The following is a 16,456-nucleotide window of genomic DNA, read 5'->3' as shown; positions in this document are numbered from 1 at the left end:
TGTCTCTCACGGTTTTTCTTTCGTGAGACTCAGCTACAAACTGCGAAATCCACCTATGTAACATGTGCACCCGGGGGTTGTACAACGATGACCACTAATCCTTGAACATGTCCACCACCCTCAAAGACAGAGCCCATACCCACTGGCAGTCATCCCCAGTAGACGAGGATTTCGGACACCAACCTTGGTCCCCACGTGGATGCAAATACAAGTGCACTTGCAACACGAATGGATATGCACTCACACACATGTGTACATGAACCATACACACACATTCACATGCACCCACACACATGTGCCCACACACATGCATATGTATACATGGAAAGTGCAAAATAAAGAAGCCACGAGTAGATGACACACATAACTGTATTCTCACATCTCTTGCATTTGAGTGAAAAAAAAAATAGGGTTGGGGATTTAGCTCAGTGGTAGAGCGCTTGCCTAGCAATCGCAAGGCCCTGGGTTTGGTCCTCAGCTCCGGAAGAAAAAAAAAAAATGACTGTTCTGCATGCTAATGGGAAGTTTTAATTTGCCCTGTATCATTTGCTTCCTTCTTAGTAGGTTGATAAGACTTAACATTGCTACAGGATTGTGACTGTCGATTTGACCATTGTATGAAAGATGGCCCTATGGCTCATTGAAAACTGTCTAGCATTTACTGAACACTCACTGTGCGCTAACCAGCGGCAAGCATTCATAGGGTCTCACTTCAGTCTCGCAGCGATGGTATGAGAGGGGAACAATCCCGTGACTCACTGAACCTGTCGGGATGCAATAGCTAACACTTTCGTACGACTGGACTTTATGAGATCATCTCCCCCTTACATGCAAGTGTTATGCATAGAGACATGCGATAAGTGGATTCCCTGAATCACCGTTGGCAATCACCAGTTCCAGAATGGTCTGGAACTTTGACAGGCAAACACCAGAGACTACAAATCGAACCAAAAAAAAAAAATTAAAATTAAAAAAAAAAAAGCAACACTCTGGAATTGCCCATCCCAGGGTGCCGGTGTGTTCGTTTTAAAAGGTGGAACTGAGAATCTTCAGTTTCAGATCAGAAAATGGAGAGGGTTTTTTTTTTCCTTCCTCTTGTTTTCTGGTCTATCTCTGATTTTTTTTTTCCCCAAAATAGTCTTTCAAAGAAAATAAAGGGAGACCACATGCACAGGTAGGAAGGATGGCTGGCCTCCCCTCCAGTTCTGTCTGTAATTTCTATGCAAAAGAGCAGTGCTCACCTCTGCGCCTGTTTGTACTGAGTAAACAGGTTTCGAACAGAGCAGTCTGGTCCTGATGGGCACACAAACCCAGTGAAATCTGGTCGTTCTGAAACATGGGATGACACAGTATCAGACCTCAGAATTAACATCGTCAGGGGACTCTCTCATTCATTTCTCGCCCACCACACCACACCTCTAGAACCATCCCCCCCCACCTTGCTTTTTATAACGACTGAGCTCTAGGGTCCAACCCTCAGCCTCATTCACACCTTTTAGGGAGTCATGCTCATCCCTAGCCCAGGGCCACATATATGAAACACAAGAGACCCCAGAATCTTCCCCCGCTCACCGGGTTTTAAAATGTAATCCCCTGCAAGAGGGGTTGCCATGAAAATAACCAGTGAGTCACAGAAGTGTTGAGTCTGACTTGCAGGAGGTGGATTCAGGTGTGAACTCAGTCGGGTGTGAACTCATTCGGTCGGAGCTCAGGGAACTAGCTGTGACCAAGACACCATGAAGGCCACACTTAATAGAATCTAAAGATTATAAACAGCACATCACTTTCCCATGTTGAATATCCCATAAGTTGTGCAAAAGTGGAAGCCATGTAACATATACCATAGATAGATAGATAGATAGATAGATAGATAGATAGATAGAGATATATAGATATACAAATATATCATATATATGATGTATAATATTTAAAACACTCATCACACTCATTTTTGCAAAACTGAGGATCAAATTTATGGCCTTATGCATGCTAGGCAGGTGCTTTATACGAAATCAAGAAGACTTAATATTCTCCCTCCTCCTCCCCCCCTTTCTCCCTTCCCCCTCCCCCTCCCCTTCCCCTCCTCCCCTCCCCCCCTTTCCCTCTCCCTCTCCCTCTCTCTCTCTCCCTCTGTGTGTATGTGTGTGTGTCTGTCGTCTGTCTGTCTGTCTTCCTCTGTCCCTTCCACACCGTCTTTCTTTCAATCTCCCATGTATCCCAGGCTGACTTCCAACTTAATGATTCTCCTCCCTCAGCCTCTCAAGTGCTGTTAATACGAACATTGGCCAGCACACCAAGCAGATCCTTAATTCTTGTTAGCAACTCGTCTTTCGTCTCTGTGCCTCACCTTACGCAATCACTTAGCCAACAAGTTCTCGCTTGAAACATCTCCGCCTTTTTACCATTTACACGGCTGTCAAAGAAAATTACGTTCACCTCTAAAAACTCAATGACAGAAGGCAATGACTAGCACCAGCCTCCCTCCCACCAACTAAGCTAACAGGCCATGGTGAGCAGGGTGGGGTGGGGAGAGGCAGGGAACATGGCATCCGGCCTTTCCAAATAGTTATTGAAAAGGAAATATGTCTCTTTCCAACTTCCAAAGTTATCCCCTTACACACGAGTTCAGAATAAGTTTTAATCCAGCATTCCAGAGAGTCAGGGCACGATGATCTTTAAGTGAAGTGCATTTTCGTGATGCATTTAAGCAAATTTACAAATAAGTTCTTTCAAGCAAACCAACTCTGGGTATAAAATGATGGTTTTTAGCCAAACGATAGCCTGGGACTCAGGGTAAAACATCAGTTAGACACCTGATCTCTACTCAGGAGAACACATGTGTAGAAACATAAATGTCTATTATGAAAACTGAAAACCTAACACAGGCTATAAAGCAAATTTACTTAAACTATACAGCCGGGCAGTGTCGGCATATGTCTTTAGTACCAGCCTTCGGGAGGTAAGATCTCTGACAGTTCGAGGCCAGCCCGATCTACAGAGTGAATTCCAGGATGGCCAAGGCTACACAGTGAAACCCTGTCTCAAAAAAACAAAAAGTACAATAAAAATGTACATGAATATATACGTATAAGGATGGAAAGCACGCATTTCAGCACAAAGTTGACTCCGAGTCTAAAAATACATGTTATTGACATTATTAGATGCTTATAACTGCTAAGTGGAGGCTTCGTTTGGGGTGCATCCCTTTTGATACTGGAAACGAGCAACGGCCTCTGTTTTGTTTCTATGGGGGTAAAATGGAGCCACTCTGCCTTGTGAAAGTGTCGCTTGTGAGTCATAGGAAACAACCACAATGTCACCCACCCAAGCTTTGTAATATGTCTGGAGATGAGAGCAGAGGACAAAGCCCAAACTAAAGACACATTTGCCTAGGCCTTGGCAGAGTCTCGCACGGTGTCATTTTTCATAGACCACAGAAAATCATTCTGTGGTCTTGGGCTGTGCCCTGAGAGGTTCCAGGAAGGACAGAGTCAGAGTTTCTGGTTGTGTGTGGGTGAGAATGCCGATCTCACAGTCAGAGAGATCACAGTCACCTTGTGCCCTTTCTAGTTTACCGAGAGAAGCATCAGGGTTGTGCCGCTGTCTGTAAACGATACTGCGGATCCAAATTCTCTCTCTGCCTTAAATAAATCAACGTCCTGACTCTGACATGAAAATGGGATAGAAGGGCCTCTATAGGAACTCTCTGAAACACAAGGTCTGTGGCCCACTTGGTCCAGTGCCTGGACAACAGCAGGAACATGGGAACTGATGTCAGATCAAACAAGGACAAGCTCTGCCAGCAAGCTTGGGGCATAGATTGGAAGAACCCTTGACGAAGCCTCCATCCGGGACTGCATTTCTTGCCATCTCTGTTAACAACTTTGAATTAACAAATTTGCACGCTCCCAAGAAGTGAATCAAGTGAATTGCAGACTCTCTCATCAAACCTTGTCTGCCTGAGATTGCTGATCCTTCCCAGGTTTACAGTATAAATGCATAATTTCTGCAAACCTCTTGCTTTGAAGCCCTGCCCGTTCTTTGTGACTGTGTGTAGATTGGGAGGAGAATGTGTCCCTTGCAGGGAGACTGTGTTCCCTATTGAACAAGGTTTAGGGCAGTTGCAAGTGGTTGTCACCATCTGACCCTGGGAAACTGATTTGAAAAGGCATCAGTCTGTTCTGTCCTGGGTATTTCTCCTTTTATTTTTAAAGATTTACTTATTTTATGTATATGAGCACACTATAGCTGTCTTCAGACACACCAGAAGAGCACATCAGATCCCATTACAGATGGTTGGGAGCCACCATGTGGTTGCTGGGATTTGAACTCAGGACCTCTGGAAGAGCAGTCAGTGCTCTTAACTACTGAGCCGTCTCTCCAGCCCCAGTCCTGGGTATTTTTTATATAGGCCTGCTATGAAGCTCAGGTGTGATCTTCTGCGTGTGCTTCTGAGTCTCGAATAGGCAGCTCTAATTCTAGCTTGGTACGACTCCAGATTTAAGATCTCAGCTCTGGGGAGCCTAGATAAGGGCAAACGCTATCTGGATTAGGTGGGTGTTACTCAGGCTGAATGAGGAAGGATCTTCCCTCTGTCACTGTCAAGCAAATACTGACCTTGAGACCAACGCTGATGTTATAAAAGCCAGAGAAAGAAGCATTCTCTGGGACCAGAGCTCCCAGGAAATATGAAGCTGCTATTAAAGGAACCTATGCCCCAGAGCCTTCTGGGAATGTGCAAACGCTCTCATTAGTAACACCTCGCCCTCCATATGCTATGCTGGAATCTGTTAACACTTGGTGCTGCTTGTCTCTATGCCAGTGCTCTCCTAAGTCTGTAATACACAATCATGAGTCAGCAGTTTGCCTTATCAAGAGGAAAATCAACCCCATACATCTTGAACGCTGATTTTGTAAGACAAATGAACCGGGCATGGGTGATGTCCAGGTGTCTGTTAGTTATGCAAGCTTTATTAAATAATAAGACCAATTATGTTCAAAATATAAATCAACAGTCGTCTACACCTATATCTTCTTTATATTAGAACAGTTCCTGTATTCTCTATGTGCATAGAAAGCTGTTTTCAATGATAGAATTAGTTCACAGTGAGGAACATGGACACCTAGACCTCATTTGAAGAAAGTCCCTTCCCTTTCTCACCCAGCCGAATGCCTTTAACCTAATTCCTAAAGAGCTCTCCGGGCCCTGAAATTGCACCAGTAGGGTTTCCTCTGGCATCAACATTTTCTCTCCTTTCCAGTTAACCTTTCAAGGTAACATACTTCCCATCAGAATACTGTTCTCACGCCCCATACATAAGCTGTATCTGTGTCAAAGGCTATATATATATATATATATATATATATATATATGTGTGTGTGTGTGTGTGTGTGTGTGTGTGTATTCAAATAAGACTTATAACGGGAATGTTAGTTTTAAGAAAACCATGACATAAAAATCTTTTTTATTATTATTATATTTTGGACAGTGTTTTTTCTTTGTGCGTTTTGTTAATGGTGAAAAGTCCTAGGTGATCTACAATCCACTCAGTCAACGGGTTCACTACAAAATTCTCATGGGTAACGCCATTGAGGAAATGGCAGTGAGCACTCAGCCTAGAGCCCAGTGTCATGGTTTACTAAGAAAGCCAATTCTTTTGTAACCATAAACATTCGACTTCCAAACAGCTGGCCCCGTGGTTCTCTGTTCTGCTTTCAGCAAAACAAGAACCATGCCGCTCCTAACAGCGAATGTTTGCAGAACCTTGCAAGCTCAGATTCTAATGTCCACTGAGGAAACAGCCTTGTTTCTCACCTCCCAGGAATGCGCTCTTCATCTGCCTCTGAAACTGTCTCTACAGAGAGAACTACGAGCATGGTTGGCTGGCTTATATTGTGTTTCCAAAAGAAACAGACAGGGAAGAAGGGGAAAGAGCTTCAGGAAGCATGGGGCTTCGGAAGATTCCTTAACGCTCCAGCTGTTACTTTCCTGGAGTCCGGAAGATACAGGAAGTGCTGAGGGCGATCGAAGGTGACAGATTCCTTACGACAGCCTATCTGTTCCACCCAGCCTTCTTTCTTGTGTGTCAGATATCTACTGGAAATGGTTATTCAATTATAGCTATATCAGTGAATTTTCATGATGCATAAATCACAAACCCCGCTGAGCTGGCCGACTGGGTGGAGGTGGGCATCGGAGTTGGAATGTGGAGAGTGAACTCTTTAACCGCAACGCCCACCTCACAGTCTATAAAAGGTGCGACCCCTTCTGGCATACCAGCACTGCGGTCTCTCTGGGGTCACCACCTTGCCAAGCTCTCTCTCTCCAACAACAGCATGTCGCTTTCAGTCCGCACCTCTGCGCTATCCAGGAGGTCATCCTCACAGAATGGGGTGGCAGGCAGACCTTGGGGTGCATCTGCTTCTAGTGTTGCCTGTGGCTATGGGGGAACAGCCTCTGGCTTTGGAGTTGGCTGTGGAGGGCTCCTTTCTGCGGCTTCCATGTTTGGGTCTAGTTCTGGCTTTAGCGGTGGCTCTACAGGTTGCTCGCCAGGGCTCGGCACTGCCTATGGGGGACCTCTGGGAGCCGGCGTGGGAGGGATGGGGATAGGGGGTAGCTCGGGCGGTGGCAATCTGTGTATCTTTTCTGGCAATGATGGAGGACTTCTTTCTGGTTCTGAAAAAGAAACCATGCAAAATCTGAATGATAGACTAGCTTCCTACCTGGGTAAGGTTCGCGCTCTAGAGGAAGCTAACGCGGAACTGGAAAACAAAATTCGAGAGTGGTATGAAACTCGAAGAACTGGAGACTCCGGGTCCCAGAGTGATTACAGTAAATACTACCCGCTGATTGAGGACCTGAAGAATAAGGTAAGGGGAGGGGTTTCAGAAACCCTTTGAAATTATTACAATAATTATAAAAATAAAGCCTCTTAGCTTACACATTTTTAAACTAGATTGTACTTGGAGAATTTCCTTCCCTCAAGAAGCACAGAAGTGCAGCTCCGTTCATTGTAAAGTGGCTGTCCGTCCATTGCCTGCAAGAAATGCGCATTTCTTTTTTTTTAATTTTTTTTTATTAACTTGAGTATTTCTTATTTACATTTCGAGTGTAATTACCTTACTCGGTTTCCGGGCCAACATCCCCCTAACCCCTTCCCCCTCCCCTTCTTTATAAATGTTCCCCTCCCCATCCTCCCCCCATTGCCTCCCTCCCCCCAACAATCACGTTCATTGGGGGTTCAGTCTTAGCAGGACCCAGGGCTTCCCCTTCCACTGGTGCTCTTACTAGGATATTCAATGCTACCTATGAGGTCAGAGTCCAGGGTCAGTCCATGTATAGTCTTTAGGTAGTGGAAATGCGCATTTCTTAACTTATCAACATTATTTTCGATAAAAAGCAATCAATACATTTGCATTTAGGATGAGGTTGTTCCAAACCCTTTGGCGATTTTTGCTTTGCTATTTGTTTTGTTCTACTGGGGGTGCTGGGAGTGAACACGGGGCTTGGGGCATGTGACCAAGTGGTCTCTCATTGAGCTACAGCCACAGCCTTTGCCTTAGAAAAAAACAGAACTGGCGGCCATTAGACCGAACGAGGTAACCCAAGCCCAAATAGGCAAACGCCGTCTGCTCTCTTTCAGATGTGGATTCTGGTTTGGAAGGTTTAAGTTTCTGTGTTTGAGTTTAAGTGAGCACCTGTAGAGACCAGAAAGCTCGAGAGAGGACGAATGGCAGGGAGGAGGTGGTTAAGTGGGTGTAGAAAAACACAGGTAGGGTTGGGGATTTAGCTCAGTGGTAGAGCACTTGCCTAGCAAGCGCAAGGCCCTGGGTTCGGTCCCCAGCTCCGAAAAAAAGAAAAAAAAACTGAAAAACCCAGGTAATATGAAAGATGAAGGAAGAAGGGTAACACACGGGACGGTTTAAACGAGGATGAGGTAGGGATGCACAGAAAGGTAGGGGTGAGGAGGGAAGACCAATCAAAACTGAAGATGAATGGACCAGGTATACACATGCTACTTGAAACGCTGAAAAGAAAGTGATTTAAATAAAGTTCGAGTTTGGATGGAGGAAAGATGTACTTCAAGTCACCATTTACTCTGACTGTCCAAAGCAACACTTGTGAACTATACCAGTGCTCTAAGACCCCGTGTTCGTGTGTCTCCCTCTACTCTCCCAGATCATTTCTGCCAGCGTCAGCAATGCCCAGCTCCTCCTGCAGATTGACAACGCACGGCTGGCTGCAGAGGACTTCAGGATGAAGTGAGTCTGCTGGTTCCTCCTCCCACACCCCACCACCTGCCTCCATCAAAGGCTAACGGTTCCAATGTCCTGCAGTCCACATGCCGCCTGTCTTCAGTGCGCTCCTAATCCACAGGGCACTTTTAATAGCACTGAGAGGCAAAGCGCTCACAGTGCCCAGCTTTAAGGTCTAAGTTGCTTCCACCTGGAGCTACAGATCATCTCTTCATAATGAGTCACAACTTTCAACCTGACAATTGTGCCTATGTTTAGACCTGAATTTTCAATGGATCAAAGTGAATTAACAATATTTTTGCCAAGGGGTTAAATGGAACAATTGTGTCCCCGATGACGCATATGACCAAAAGCTTAACCATGCATTTACTTTTGTGTCCCAGTTCCTTTCCCACACCCCACCCTCCTGTGCAGAGGGAATACGAACTAATAATTTCCTTTTTATATTACAAAACGTCCCCACAGGAAGTTGTAATGTCTATAGTCCTGAGCCTGAGAAGGTGGAGTAAAAGCTGCTAATGAAGTAACAAGGTTTAAAACTGCCCACAAAGGGAATCAGGCAAACAGAGTAACCATCGGTTTATCTCCGTCTAGTTTTAGGATATCATCAGAAAGTCAAACCACAGGGAGCCTTCTCCCTGAGAATGCAAGGGTCTCTGTTGATAGGCAGTTCCCACTTCATTACTTCATCTTTCTTCTCTTTTCTACCAACGAACAGTAAGAAGTCATACTCTCATGCAGAGGAAAAGTCACAAAATCAAAAATTGCATAGAATAGTGTTAGTATGCTTCTCCCCCTTCCCCACCTCCTCCTCTTCCCCCTTTTCTTCTTTCCTCCTTCTCCTCCCTCCTCTCACTCCTCCTCCTTCTCCTCTGACGAGGTGGGAGTCTCAGGCTGGCCTTGAACTCACTATGTGACTAACGATGACCTTGAACTCATGGCTCTATTTCCCAAGGACTAGGATTACAGACATGGGCCACACAGCCCAGACGACAGTCAGGACCCCTCTCAATGGTTGCATTAATGTTGACTTCCTAAACTGTGGGCACGTGCTTTTCAGGTATGAGAACGAGCTGGCCCTGCGCCAGACTGTGGAGGCCGACATCAACGGGCTGCGCAGGGTGCTGGACGAGCTGACCCTGGCCAGAGCCGACCTGGAAGCACAGACTGAGAACCTGACTGAGGAGCTGGCTTACATGAAGAAGAACCACGAGGAGGTCAGAAATGGCTCTATTTTTTTTTTCTCCCAGACCCAAGAATTGCAATTTTGGATTAACAAAGTTAGAAAATATATTATCTCTGTGTTGCAGTGACTACTTATTTTTGGTGTCCCTGTATGCGTGCCCCTCACCCCTACCTTCTTGTGTGTTACAGTACTTTTTATTAAGGTTTAATGGATTAGAGTATTAGACTCGGGATAGCAGGGAGTGCTCTGGTTTTATTAATTCCCTTATTAAGTAATGGCAGGAATTTTAATTTCCTTCATCAAATGTTTTCTTTAAATATGGGGCATTTCAGAAATGAAGAAGTAAACGTGTGGATGATACACACACCAGCCACATATGTTAGAGATGTGTGACCAGTATATGACAGGGAGATCTGATGTGTGTATCAGAGGCTGGGGCACGGACAGGAAGAAAGACCGCTGGCAATGGGCTTCTAAGGACGCTTCCGCTGGGTTCTCAGTGACTGTGGTGTGAAATGAGCCCAGGTGACACGTGTGGCCCTAACTCTGCACCAGTTGCCAGAACAACCAGCACACAGGTCTCTCTTGTTTCTATAAACTACAGAGAGCGAATGTTCTAGAAGCAGAGCCAGCAACCACAGGCACAGAACGTGGAGCCCTTGGTCATTCAAGAAACCTGAGAAAATATCATGGTTTTGGGGGGGGGGTGTTTGTTTGTTTGTTTGTTTGTTTGTTTTTGTTTTCCTAGATCAAGAGACAGGTTTTCAAACTAAAAAAAAAAAAACAGTGTTGATGTCTTGCACTAATATTTTGCCTTTATACCAACTCACTTAAAAATATAATTTTATTGGTATTATCGTGGACGAAGAGACCCAAGAAGGCAAAAGTACCTGGGGACCCCACTAGTCGCATGATCTCCCGCATCTTTCTCTCTCCACTGTTGTCCTTAGGAACTCCAAAGTTTCCAGGCAGGTGGTCCAGGTGAGGTCAATGTAGAAATGGACGCCGCACCTGGAGTGGACCTCACCAAGATCCTCAATGAAATGAGAGCCCAGTACGAAGCCATGGCTGACCAAAATCGGAAAGACGCAGAGGCCTGGTTCCTTGAAAAGGTAACACCACGACATCTGATGCGTTCCCAGAAAGCCCTTTGAGCCAGCACGGAGCTCACCCCATCCACCCGCTTTGCCGTTGCAGAGCGGAGAGCTCAGAAAAGAGATCAACAGCAACACGGAGCAGCTTCAGTCCAGCAAGAGCGAGGTCACCGACCTCAAGCGCATGGTGCAGAACCTGGAGATTGAACTCCAGTCCCAGCTCGCCATGGTAGGGTAACATAGGCTCAGAGATGACAGCATCGTTTAACTTCCAAAAGAAAGATGCTGCACCCACCGTATGCTGGACCGTGGGCTGCCATCTTGTTCTCGGATCCCCACACCGCTCTGCCTCTCTCCCAATTGCAGAAGTCGTCCCTGGAAGGCTCGCTGGCTGAAACCGAGGGTGGATACTGCTGCCAGCTATCTCAGATGCAGCAGCTTATTGGCAGCCTGGAGGAGCAACTCCAGCAGTTGCGGGCTGATGCAGAGCGCCAGAACGAGGACCACCAGCGGCTGCTGGGCGTCAAGGCTCGCCTGGAGATGGAGATTGAGACCTACCGCCGGCTCCTGGAGGGGGATAGCCAAGGGTGAGCAGACAGTAAGATTGGAAGCATCTTAGGGGATGAAAGACAGTGGAGACCTGATAGCAAGTTGTTTTGTTGTTGTTGTTGTTGTTGTTGTTGTTGTTGTTGTTGTTATTGTTTTGGGTTTTTTCCTGCAATGGGAGAAGAGGGCCTTAGCAGATTAAACAAGAAAACAAATCTTGCCAGTCATCCTAGCACTGAGAAGCCGGAGGCAACAGGAGCCCAAGTTCCAGACCAACCTGAGCTACATCCGCCCACTGCCTGCAGGAAGAGGGGGTGTGGGCTGGGGAGGAGCTCAGTGGGTAAAGAGCTTGCAAGGGTGAAGAACTGAGTCCAGAGCCCCAAAACCCACCTGAAGTGTGTCTCTCCCCTCGTGGCTCCTGCTGAAGGTGGAAGGTGGGGGCATGGATAGCCCCAGAAGTTTTCGGCCCAGTGTGTCTCAAACAAGGTGTAGTCCAGAACCAACAATGAACATGTACTCGCGTGTGTGTGTGCGCGCACACACACACACACACACACATACACACACACACACACACACACACACACACACACACAAAAGATTTTTGAAGAGGAGGGGGAGAAGGATAAAACGACAAATGTAGAAAACGCATGCCTAGAACTTATTAAAAAAAATAGGATGTAATCAGCCATTGCCTCACTCGATACTAATTAATAAAATACTCATTGAAAATGAATGCCTACACGTTCTAGAAGGGTTCTTGTGGCTTGATGCCAGAGATAACACATCGACAGCAGCCACCTGGACCACCCCAGCCCCGTGGTAGCAAGCCCACCCTCAACCATAACAGCCTAGTCTGGAGGGAAGAACCCCAGATTGTAAATTAAGATTCTGAGACCCAACTCCTCCCCTCAGAGCCCATTGTAGGTGGTTCAGATGAAAATGGGTGCTGACCCAATTGGTTGCCCTCGTGGTGCATCATTCAGCCAAGGGACTTGCAATAGCAATTTTAATTTTTGCCGTGGTTTTGTAGACCTCTCTAATGCTTAAACTCAAGCAGCGGGGTCTCCTTACTCATCCCAACAATCACTGAGCACAGCTTTCATTTTCTTTACAGTGATGGTTTTGATGAAAGCTTATCCCTCACGGTCTCCAAACCTCAGGCACCATCAGTCGACTCCTCTAAAGGTATGGACACGAGAGTCATTCAAAATAAGTCAGCATCTCAGTCATGAGTGACTAAACTGTACGATCTCACTAAACGCTGAGCGTAAGTAACTTAAAATGTATTTGTATTCTGAGCAGGGGACATATCACTGTCTCCGCTCAAACACGCTGAGCAGTGGGGTATTGAACTCTCGGCAAGCTCAAGTAAGAAAACCCTACTGTAAGAAGACGAAACGAGCACCTTGAGGCAGGGTTTCTCTGTGTAGCCCTGGCTGTTCTGGAACTCCCTCTGTAGACCAGGCTGGCCTTGAACTCATGAAGATCCACCTGCTTCTGCTTCCCAAATGCTGGGATTACACTCATGCACTACCGTGCACACTTCTTAAATGCTTTAACATACACCAGGCTCAGTGTGCTTGCCTGCCATCCTATCTCTTGGAAGGCTAATTGTTTTTTTTTTAATAAAAATTAAAAAAAAAAAAAAAGGAGAGTGAGTTCCAGGCTATCCTGGGCTAATATTTAGCAAGATCCTGAGCTGAAAGGAAAAGGAGGGAGACGTTGAATATTTTGATTTGTGCACAGGACAGTCCCGAAGAAATTTCATTCCCACTAAGTAAGACTCATTCAGTTTGGAATGGAAGTCACTTCCGAAAGTCTGAATTTGATGAAAAGTTTCAGTTGACCAAGAATGAACTTGGGGTTGACAATGGCTTAGTAACGATCATTACCCTCCATCAGCTCTCGATCCTGAAGCCCGACTGTTGTAGAGGGCACTTCTACAACACAGTACAAGCTGCGTTGCAGCTGGCCACGTGTGCTTCCCGGAGGGAAGCCTCCTGAATACCTTGAGTCCAATCAGAAAGACGATTTAAAAAAATAATCATTACCCTCTTTTCTGCTTTTTCCCTTTAGACCCAAATAAAACTCGAAAAATCAAGACAGTCGTGCAGGAGATAGTGAATGGCGAAGTGGTCTCATCCCAGGTTCAGGAACTTGAAGAAGCGATGTAAGGCCTCACTCGGGCTCCTCTGGAATGCGAAGGTTACGGCTAGAAGTTACTGCTTCCGTGTGTTATACTCATTCAGCATCTGTTTTGGCCAGTTTCCTTTCCCTGGGATTCTCTGTTCACGCTGGGCCTTGTTAGCATTTCTGAAACAATATCCAATTACACATCTCTGTGGCTGTGCAGATCTTCATTGCAACCCCAGATCTCCTTACACCTCTCTGGGCCTGAAGGGGTCTTTTCCACTGTTTTTTCTGGTTTCCTGGACCATTTGTTTCATCCCAAAGCTTTGATGGAACAGTATGGGTTTAACAGCGCTAATTTGAATTAAAGATTCATGGCAATGAAGTGAAGTGTGTGCCTCTCCTTGATTTCAATAACAATGTCAAGAACATAGACACAAACCTTTAAGATATTGATAATGAAGCACTTAAATATTCAGACCAAAAAAAACTGAGGTTGGAGATTAAGTTGATTATTTTAAGGCGCCATCCTCTCGGAGATTGATGAAACTTTTTTATTTTCCATTTTAGGAGAGAATAGTTATTCCATTCATTTCCTAGAACCTTCTTTCATACAGTCAATGGGTTCCTATCCACTTTATTTCATACACTTGATGACCTGATGCTAGGGGTTATGCATCAATCATAGCCATCTGGACCACCTAGGTCCCACAGTGGCAAGCCCATCGTCAACAATGACAGCCATGTTGACCTGATGCCATAGAATGGAAGCTAGGAGATTCAATGGTGAATAAGACTTGAGATCGAGGTAGACATCTGCCAGGCACAGTGACACCTTGACAGGGGACACACAGATGTTCTGAAGAAGAATGGAGGAAGAAGGGATCAAGTTATTTGAGGGCAACTGTCTTGTTCAGAAAAACAAGCGGTGGAGAGAGAAAGAATAAAGATCATCCATGGAATGAGATGCCAAGGGTGGGGACCTCCATTGTGTTCTCCTCTCTCCTGTCTGGCGGTGCTGAGGACTAGGGTGGGGCTTTATGAGAGTGAGTCAGAGTCAGACCCACAAGCCAATGGCAGAAGTCAGGTTGAGTTGACATAGAAGATAACCAAAGTCTAAACCCGGCCTTCCCCTTCTCTGGAAATGCCCCCCCCCCCAACGCCTGCAATATGGCTCCAAGACACCACTCTCCCTAGAAGCTTCTCTTATGCTTTTCTCTGTGAACCATGAATGTTCACTCCAACCCCCGGGTTCTCTCTCTACTCACGTCCTAGTAATTTCATCTGGTCCTGTGTTTGTAAATGTTATCTATACGTCGATTATGCCTTGGGGTGGCCTCCACGAATGACCCCAGTTATTCTCACCTCCTGGCACTCATGTGGAAGGAAGTGACAGACATGGCCTCCAGGGACAACCCTAACCCCTGATATTACCCAACCCCAACTCTTCCCAACATTGATCCTAACCCTAACCCCAGTGCAAAGCTACCTTGGCAGGAGGAGGAGGAGGGTAAAGCTAGGAGAGGACTGTGGAAGTGAATGTGGTCAGAGTAAGTAATGTACAGCGATCAGAACGCTGCTGTGCAGTGCTGTGGTCTCTGGAAATATCAGAGGCCTACAAGGTTATACTACGAGGAAAAGCAACTGTCTATGCATGGTCTCACAAATTCTCCCACTGAGGTTCCAGTGGCTCAGACTTCCTAGACTGGCACCAGATTCCAAAATCACGGCCTTCTCCCCCAGCCCCCCACAATCTTTGTGCGATATTCTCCAGGCTCAGCAACAAAAGTCTGAAATACTGAAATCCTTGCCCTCATCAGCAAGATGCAGTTAGCACGGCACCCACCCTAGTGTTTGGGGTGCTATGAGAGGATACTTCAGACCAGGGGGAAGGAGCATAAACAAAGGACAGAAAGTGATTCCTCCAAGTTCTGCAGGGTATCTGGTCAGGGCCCACTTTCTGGACAGAGGGAAGAGTTTGAAAGGACTTCTGTTCTGTAACACACTGATCCCATCTGCAAGGGCTCTGCCTGAACAGCCCCCCAAATGCTGCACCTCTTGATGCCATCACACAGGTGATTAGATTTTATTTGAGGGGAACACAAACTTTTTCAGACCACAACAATGACCTAGTGAGACTCCAGTCTCTACCACTAGATCCCAGTCCCTGATTCAGCAAGGGCGTGAAGGGCCCTCAGGACTCCGCAAGACGCATATTGAGAAAATGTCCTTAGGGGAAATAAGACACTCAAATCGGGATCACACATAAATAAGTAAAAACAACAACATGTTGTTTACAATTATGTTAACGTGGGAAAGTTTACAAATTTAAGTTCTTACTGTGTATGGGGTTGTTTTGTATAAAACTCAGGAAGGATCTGGAAAATGTGGGCTATGCTACATTGTTACAGCAATCTCTTGGGACTGCTAAGGGTTTCAAAAGTATGCTCTACTTTTCCTCTTGTGTGTGCCTTAAAAGTTTAACAAGTACATTATTACTCTAGTGATCAAGGATAAGACGGACTTAGTCATTTAGACAAATGTGTTTGGTGAAAGTTTAACTGAAGAGTGGAAACTACCTAGAAAGAACCACTTAGGGTGTAAAGCAAGACTCCGTTTGGCTTGGTGACAGCGCCATCTGCTGGAACCTCAAAAGGAGAAGTTTAAAAAAAACTACCTCGTTTGTTCAAATCACTAGAGATTAGGATATTAGGTTACTTCTTTATTGGAGAGGAAGAAGGAAGTCAGGAGAGGGAAAGAGGAGCAAGGAGAGTTGGAAGAATAGTTTTTTTTTCATTATCAACTTGGTAAGTTATGACTGTCTAACTAGTAATCACTCAGCAGGTCTACTAGACAGATTCTGTGATGTAAAATGAAGTTAGTAATTAATGTTTAGAATACCAGACAGGCAAGCTGATCTTCTTGAGCACCTCAAAATGTACTAAAATATCAAATAAAGAGATAACACACTCATGTTCCTGAATAAATGACCTTGTGTGGAGTAAAATGTTTTTTAAATGTTAAACATGACTGTAAGATTAAATTTTATTAAGATTAATACTGTCGGCTGGGAAGATGGCTCAGTCAATAAAGTATTTGCCATGTAAGCATGAGGACCTGAGTCCAACACCCAGAATCTCAGAGACTGAGACATGTGGATCTTTGGGGCTCACACTGGTCAGCCAGCCTTAACTTAATGGTGAGCCTGGGTCCAAAGTCAGACCCTGTCTCAAAATACAAG

At 45.6% G+C, this 16,456-nt stretch overlaps 1 protein-coding gene across 3 annotated transcripts; it reads left to right on the top strand.

Moving 5' to 3' along the window:
* The first annotated feature begins 5,886 nt into the window (after positions 1-5,886).
* Krt12 (keratin 12) lies at positions 5,887-13,600 on the top strand. Of its 3 annotated transcripts, XM_087573173.1 has the most exons (9): positions 5,887-6,031; positions 6,122-6,870; positions 8,180-8,262; positions 9,317-9,473; positions 10,393-10,554; positions 10,640-10,765; positions 10,903-11,123; positions 12,200-12,270; positions 13,162-13,600. In XM_087573173.1, the coding sequence occupies exons 2-9, from the start codon at positions 6,205-6,207 to the stop codon at positions 13,257-13,259; spliced, it is 1,584 nt and encodes a 527-aa protein (XP_087429299.1). In that variant the 5' UTR covers positions 5,887-6,031; positions 6,122-6,204; the 3' UTR covers positions 13,260-13,600.
* Positions 13,601-16,456: the final 2,856 nt, after the last annotated feature.

Source organism: Rattus norvegicus, chromosome 10, assembly GCF_021556685.1.
Source record: "Rattus norvegicus strain SHRSP/BbbUtx chromosome 10, alternate assembly SHRSP_T2T, whole genome shotgun sequence".
NCBI lineage: Eukaryota > Metazoa > Chordata > Mammalia > Rodentia > Muridae > Rattus > Rattus norvegicus.
This window is presented reverse-complemented; position numbering and strand designations above follow the sequence as displayed.